Source organism: Haliotis cracherodii, unplaced genomic scaffold (genome assembly GCF_022045235.1).
Source record: "Haliotis cracherodii isolate W230 unplaced genomic scaffold, xgHalCrac1.p SCAF_6, whole genome shotgun sequence".
Classification (NCBI taxonomy): Eukaryota; Metazoa; Mollusca; class Gastropoda; order Lepetellida; family Haliotidae; genus Haliotis; species Haliotis cracherodii.
The window spans coordinates 54,398,132-54,406,453 of NW_027266319.1; the positions used below are offsets into that span (position 1 = coordinate 54,398,132).

General features: G+C 44.0%; 1 protein-coding gene across 1 annotated transcript; it reads right to left on the reverse strand.

Moving 5' to 3' along the window:
- Positions 1–2,988: 2,988 nt before the first annotated feature.
- On the reverse strand, positions 2,989–7,577 carry LOC139446147 (uncharacterized). Its single transcript, XM_071227446.1, has 3 exons — positions 7,499–7,577; positions 6,166–6,423; positions 2,989–3,209 (listed from the first exon to the last, which is right to left on the reverse strand). Exons 1-3 carry the CDS (start codon positions 7,557–7,559, stop codon positions 2,989–2,991), a joined length of 540 nt encoding a protein of 179 aa, XP_071083547.1. The 5' UTR covers positions 7,560–7,577.
- Between the last annotated feature and the right edge of the window lie 745 nt (positions 7,578–8,322).

The window sequence follows — 8,322 nt, forward strand, 5'->3', positions numbered from 1 at the left end:
TCTTTAATACTGTAAAAAGGCGACGTTTCGGTATCGATCCTTATACCGTTGTCATATCAGTCTTGCTTGACAACGGTATAAGGATCTATACCGAAACGTCGCCTTTTTACAGTATTAAAGAAGTTGTTATCCATAAAAATTGTGTCTATCTTGTCATCCGTCAACTTCTAAGTGATGCCTATCAAACAAGTAATCAGAAAGCAGCTTTCTCGAGCTTTATGGCATTAGTTTCAACAAAGAGATTTCCATTCCTGACTCTGCTTTACAAATTTGGAGAACTGAACAGTAACAAAATATTGAATGTCAAACATGTAGCCGAGATTGCATATCAGCTTCATCTGTTTCAGATTTAGATCTATGTATGAAGATTCAGAGTGACAAAACGCTCTCTTCAAGACTATATGACTTAAACATTCCAATAGTCAACTTTCCCTTTATATGGAACAATATTACCACAGCTCCAGCCCTTAGTGTCTACATTTCACAACTTTTGACGTTGGTTGGTTGGTTGGTTTGTTGTTTAACGCCGCACTCAGCAATATTCCAGCTATATGACAGCGGTCTGTAAATAATCGAGTCTGGACCAGACAATCCTGGGATTAATATCACGAGCATCGCTCCACGCAATTGGGATAGATGACATGCATCAACCAAGTCAGCGAGCCTGACCACCCGATCCCGTTAGTCGCCTTTTACGACAAGCATAGTCACATTTTACGACTTTTGACGTACAATCGAGCAAGCACTCTCTACCAAGATCTCAAAAAGCGCCATGCGGGCTCCTGCTCAGAATCGGGGCGGTCGGGTAGCCTAATGGTTAAAGCGTTCGCTCGTCACGCCGAAGACCCGGTTCGATTCCCGACATGGGTACATTGTGTGAAGCCCATTTCTGGTGTCCCCCGCCGTGATATTGCTGGAATATTGCTAAAAGCGGCCTTAAACCATACTCACTCAGTCACTGCTCAGAATCTGTTTGATCAAGGTTACATCTTTCATGACCTCAGTAAAACTTTCAAAAGATGTATGGTAGACATGTGGGGGGTATTTCCATTTTTGACGCATCAGTCATAAGAATGATGCAATTCCCTATTTTGACTTCCACCATATGTTACCGTGTTTATTCAGGTGAACAATTGTCTTACCTTTGCATGTGTTTGTGACGGGTGCAACCGGTGGGTCAGTATAGGCTCATCTTTTCGCGAACACCTGGTATCATCACTGTTGATAGTGATTCATAAACACATGCTCATGATATAGTCGGAATCTTACAATCGACTCTGATTTTGGAGGAGATTTCTTATGAATATGGAAAGAGTTTGTCGCTTTTATTCCCACGGCTATGCAAAGACTCTTTCAAAATTCACATGTTTATCCCATTGAAGTCCGAGATATTCGATGGTTTTGACGGAATCAGTCCTACAGCTGTTAACTGTTCTGAATGCCTCGTGTTAACCTTTCCGAGGTTGCAGGAAGAGAAACACATTCGGACTTTCATTTTCGCGATCTCTAAGCGCGATCTGATTGGTTGGATGAAAGGCCGTGCTGGCGTGACATGTAATGGATCTCCTCAGATCTTTGTTTAGCGTTAACGAGCACGAATATCTGATTACAATGGACAGGAGCTTGAGTTTGTTGTTTAACGCCGTATTTGATTCGAAAGTAATCATTATGACATTGTTGGAGATTTGAGACAGCCGTGTAACATTCATATATACACTTTAAAAAAGTAGGGGATATTTAGAAAGTACGTAAAATTTCTAAAATTTCTAAAATTTATAGTTGTAGTTATGTGATAATAATGAACGAATTGGGAACACATTACATCCGGTTGAGAAATATGACGACAGATGTTATGACCGCTCAACGATCTTGAAGGACCATGGTGGTAAGATGGGAAATTTCGAATTTGACGTTTTTGGATCAGTAGTGCATAATACCGCCACGTTTTGTCTAACATTTATTCACTCGATCTGCGTATGAGTCTCCCAGTGGCGATTTGAGGGAGTCCGTCCCACTCCTCTTGCAGCAGCTGGTCAAGTTCAGCCAACGTGGTAGGCGGTCTATGATGTTGACGCAGACGTCTCCCTGTCATGTCCCGGGATATTCTATGGATGTTGTGATGCTGGAGATGGGTATCAACGATTCATGCACGGAGAGCACGGGCGTTGTCATACTGATAGACAAAAAGTAGACCCACACGCCTTGCACACGGGATAACAAAGAGTTATGTATGTCCGGATAGTACTGTCCGGTGACCCTTCTTTGATTTCTTTGTATGTTTGTTATTTTATGCCGCACTCAGCAATATTCCAGCTATATGACGGCGGTCTGTAAATAATCGAGTCTGGACTAGACAATCCAGTGATTGATATCATGAGCATCGATCGACACAATTGGGATCGATGACATGTATCAACCAAGTCAGCGAGCCTGACCAACCGATTCCGTTAGTCGCCTTTTACGACAAGCATAGTCGCTTTTTACGGCAAGCATGGGTTGGTGAAGACCTATTCTACCCCGGATATTCACGGGTAGACCCTTCCTTGAACAATATGGAGTGGGGGTTCGCTCAGTCACAGTGATGCCACCCCCCGCCATAAAACCGATCCAGCGCCATATGTGTCATGTGGTCTGAGTATGATTCAGGGCACTAAAAACGCCTTGGTCTAATAGAGGTGACACGCACCGGTGTTCTGCATGGACAAGCAGTGCAGCGTGGTTAATAAGGTCGGGCAAGCATATTACTTGATTTTGTTCGTATCTGCACATTTTGCCCAGGAATTTATTTGTATGTTGTTTAACGCCGCACTCAACAATATTACAGCCATATGATGGCGGTCTGTAAATAATCGAGTCTGGACCAGACAATCCAGTGATTGATATCATGATCATCGATCCACGTAATTGGGATCGAATACATGCATTGTTGACAAACTCTTTAATTTCTTTTGCCCATTGTTCCATTGTTGTATAAACTACATATTTGTTTTAGGAACATTTGCAGGCACGCAGTTTTGCGTCAAAGATGGTACCGTTGCACACGTCAGTGTAGACCAGTCGCTGATTAAAGCATACAACGTAGTGAGCAGACATTGGTCGATTTGCGTAGGGGTTAAGGCCGTCGGGGCGGTTCCTGCAGCTGGGGCTGTAGATGTAACAAGGTTGCCTACAGTCCTTGCCCCCAAGACACGCGTACCGGGCATACTCGCCTGGCCATGGAAACAGACATATTTCAGATCCGTTAATGTGTCATTTGAAACCCAACCCATAACACCAACATCGTAAACTGGGCGGCAAAAGAAAGTTTTGGGCTGAGTTCCATGATCGATAATAAAATAACAAGAAGAGGTTTTGTTGTGAATTATCATATAACCTGGGGAGGGGTAACAAATGATTGATCAACCGCAGTTTGAATGAAATTGTGCAATCACAGGTAATGTAAGCTCAAGGTAAATAATGGTGGGGTAAGAAATTTCATTTTCAAAAGTTGTCTGAAATGTCACCAAAAAAGTTCATTGTCGACACAGTTGCCTTCAATAGCGTGTATGACGTCCAGCTGCCTCAATGCATGCTGTGATACGCCGCCTCATCGATGACGTCAGTCTTCTGATGACGTGGACTGGAATCCGTTGCCAGTCGTCTCTCAGGGCCTGCTGCAATTCTTGTCTGTTGACGGGAGGCTGATGGCGTGCTCTAATCTGTCTGTCAAGGTGGTCCCACAGATGTTCAATAGGATTCATATCGGGGGAGTGGGCAGGCCAGGGCAAAACGTCAACGTTCTGCTGGTTTAGAAAGTTCCGAGTCAGTCTTGCAGTATGGGGCCTGGCATTGTCGTGTTGAAACACTGTCCCCTGCTGTTGGTTTTGTAAGAACGGAAGCACAACTGGCTGCAACACTTGGTCTCTGTACTGCACAGCGTTCAGGTTTCCCTGTATAATCACCAAATCAGTCTTCTGATCTCCACAAATACCGCCCCACACCATGACATCTCCCCCGCCGAATGGATGGACCTCTCGAATACACGCCGGAGCCAAACGTTCCCCTCTGCGTCGATAAACTTGTTCTCTGCCGTCATTTCGAAACAAGTTAAACCGACTTTCAACAGTAAACAGCACTCGACGCCAATTTCTCACTTGCCAGCGTCGAACCTCCCCCGCCCATCGCAGTCTCAGGCGTCGATGTTAGGCAGTCAGTATCATTCCTCGGAAAGGACGGCACGCTCGGATTCCAGCAGCACGAATACGTCGTAGTACTGTACGTTGGCTAATGGGATGTCCCAATGCTGTTGCTGCCGTCGCCGTCGCCGTTACGAATCTGCTTCGCAGGTGAATGAGCCGTATCTGACCGTCTTCCAGTGGTGTTGTCAGTCGGGGTCGTCCGGTTCTAGGCCTGTCCTGTGTCCTCCCTGTCTGCCTGTACCGTTGAATCAGCCTGGCTACTGTCAATCGTGTACAACCAAACCTTCTTGCAATTTGGACCTATGTTGCCCCCATTTCGGCCATGCCGATGGCTCTCTCTCTCTGCTCTTGTGACAGTCGTGGCATTTCCGTTGTGTGCTTTCATCACGTGTGGTTATACCCTGCAAACGAACGCATTTATACAGCTAACATGCACGTGCAGTTTATGCCATAGGCGGGAAACCTGTTTCACCATTTTTTTGTCACCGCACGAGCGCCGTCAAAGGTGGCGCGTTCGGGTGAGGCGTTTTTTGGTACCTGTTCCTGGGCAGTCATATTCCCAATACCCACTTTCCACTAGTTATCGCTGTTTTTAGGAAAATTACAAATTGCCAACCTTTACTTTCTTTTGCCGCTTAGTTTATATATGACCCTCTTAATATTCAAAGCAGCGTTCCGATCGGTTTAAAATCGCAAACTTAGCGAATCAATCGTATATATAACAGTCACCTAATTTGATATGATTTTATTATATCAACCATATATTAGCATGGCAGACATGGCCTTAATAATGATACTGTAATGTACACATAAAAAGTGTTTAAATACTATTTGTTCACAGTGTCCATGAAAAAAACAGATTCTGTTGTAAAAAGCCCATTAAGGCAAGGGTAGACAAAACGACAGATGCGATTCTTAACGGGTGGACATTGATCATGACCTGTGGCTTGCTTCGTTGGTTGATATAGCGATCAGGGTTTTTTTATCAGAAACTTGGCAAATCTGTCAGTCACATACTGAAGGGGTGCCTTTTGATATTTGGGGATTTTTCGATTTTTTATTTTTTTTAAACCTTTATGGAAAGAAGTTGGACAAAGACTCCATTGGGGATGGGGTTCGTTTCCGAGGCAGATTTATTCGAAAACCATTCAGTATATTTGATCGAAACTTGAAAGATATATCAAGTAATTTTTAAAATTTGTATTTTTGCTATTCAGGAATGTTTCAAAATTTAATTTTTCCGTGTATCCATGGACACAAGTAAGACTTAGCTGAAATGGAGGTAGGTATCGTTGAATCAAACTTGGAACATGTATTATTCAGAGGTTGAAGTGGTGCCTTTTGCTGTTTAGGAATTTAGATATTTGTTTCCTGTTTCCATGGCAAGAAGTTTGACTTTTGACTACATCTTTAAAAACTAATGGGTATTCTTCCTCGAAACTAAGCACACATATGACCAGTTTGTCATCAAGTGCCCTTTGCTATTTAGGGATTGTTAGAATGTATTTTTTTTTCGTTTCCCTGGCAACAACTTTGACTAACATAGTCGCCTTTCACGGCAGTATTTTTAAAATTCCTAAATAGCAAAAGGCACCAGTTCAGTATATGCCTGGTAGACATGAGGTATTTAACAGTTTTTGAGTTACGCTCCAGAAATTAACACCACCCTTATAGAACTTGTTGCCATGGAAACGTAAAAAATCCAAAAATCTAAACTTCCTAAATATCAATACTCACCAGTTCAGCATGAGTCTGATTGATATGCAAAGTTTCGTAGCGAAATATGCTCCGGAAACTATTTCGGGACGCACGCACACATGCACGAACGAGACCTAGTGGCGTGTACCAAGCTTAATGTTATTCCCTCGCTTCCATGACCTAAGGGGCAAAACTCTCATGCCTCATTACACCAAGCATACCGCTAAATACATATCGCAATGCGTTATACTCATGTGCTAACATGTGAACACTACACCTGGGTACTTACATTTCCCCAGGGGCTCTGTCCTGTTGCCACACGTGACCATGCTGTAGTGCTCACATCTCTGTGTTTCAGGGTTGTACAACTGTGGGTAGGGACATTCCTGGCGGTTCTTCTCCCAGGGTCTGCCATGTATAGTCATGGCAGGTGCGCTACAGTTGTAGTACTGGGCACACTCAGTAGGGTGGGGCATCAGCGTCTCCGTCGTTGTCTTGCAAATGGGGTTCACGTCGACATCGCTTTTGGGTGCAATCAAAGCTGATGCTGGAATCAGTGTGAAGTGACAGGTTAATTACTTGTTTGCGAGGGTGGACTCTTAGGTCCACTTTATACCTTGTTACTAGTGACGCCAAACACTCTGCACCCACCTCTACCCCTACCCCCCTCTCTCTCCCTCATCGACCCTGTTTCCACCCTAACCTTTTACCTCTGGGGAACAACGTTCTCAATCTACCCGATCCCCACTCTAACCTCTCTTACACATCACATCCACCTATTCTCTCACATCCACCGACCCGTGAAGATTCCGGGTAGAACAGGTCTTCAGCAACCCATGCTTGCCGTAAAGGTGGCTATGCTTGTCGTAAAAGGCGACTGACAGGATCGGGTGGTCAGGCTCGCTGACTTGGTTGATGCATGTCATTGATCCCAATTGCGTGGATCGATGCTCATGATATTAATCACTGGATTGTCTGGTCTAGACTCGATTATTTACAGACCGCCGTCATATAGCTGGAATATTGCAGAGTGCGGCGTTAAACAACAAACCAACCAACCAACCAATCTCACCTCCACCGACCAACTCTCCTCACCACCTCCATCTCTCAACGTACCTTTTCGTATTTCCGCCGGGCAGGGGTAGCCCGGTGGTTAAAGCATTCGCTCTTCACACTGAAGGCCCGGGTTCGAGTTACCCGCCCTGATATTACTGGAATATTACTAAAGGCGATGTGAAATCACACTCAGTCAGTCAGTCACTCACTCACTCACTTACCTACCTCCGCAGACTAACGATCCTCAATATCTCCCTTACCTCCACCCAGCACAACACAGACGGAATACATAACAAACAGCACAACATACACGCATGAAAACAACATATACGATACACAACAAACACACATAAAACCCACATCAGATCACACAACAGACAGCACATAAAACGGAGCACAACACAACCATAACAAAAGACACATAAATAAAACAACACAACACTCACACACACACACACACACAGAGACAGAGAGAGAGAGAGAGAGAGAGAGAGAGAGAGAGAGAGAGAGAGAGAGAGAGAGAGTACCACACCACACAGCATCATTAAAAAGACAAGCTTGCTCACAAGATTCCAGGGCGGCCAGCAGCACCATCAGCAAGCACAACACGCGACACTCACACATCATGGGGCTGTTGATGAGATCCAAACCGTCTACAAGAAAGCTAATGCATTAACATGTTGGAGCTGATCAGTAAATGAAATTTCAGGTGTTGTATGTTAAACAGGTTGGTGTTAAGAGCGATCCGGATATTTTAATATAAGAAACATTGATATTTTGAATGACATGTAAATGACTGTTTAGAATGTGTTTTAAAAGTACAAGATTGGATATGACTCCAATCACTTCCTGTATCCCTAATGTCCTAATGTCCCAGTTTGTGAGTCAGCTACTTCAAATTCGGCAGCACCTGTCTGTGGTCTTGCCTGTACAGATAAAGGTCAGCCATATTGAATTGTATGCCTTGTAGAAATGAAGTTAAAACGGTGAATACAAACGTATTTATTAAATATAATTATACTGGTATGTTTTATCTAACTAATATTCTACTAATAGTTAGATTAAAATAGGTATCTCACGATTACTCCAAACTGCAAAAGTACAGCTTTAACACGGCTAAAAGTGACGGAAATGTTTCTTCGGTATTGGCTCGTCACCTCAAGTTGGCTCTGTTGACTATAAATAGAGCACTCAGCAATATTCCAGCTATATGACGGCGGTCTGTAAATAATCGAGTCTGGACCAGACAATCCAGTGATTAATATCATGAGCATCGATCCACGCAATTGGGATCGATGACATGCATCAACCAAGTCAGCGAGCCTGACCACCCGATCCCGTTAGTCGGCTCTTCCGACACGCATGGTCGCCTTTTACGGCAAGCATGGGT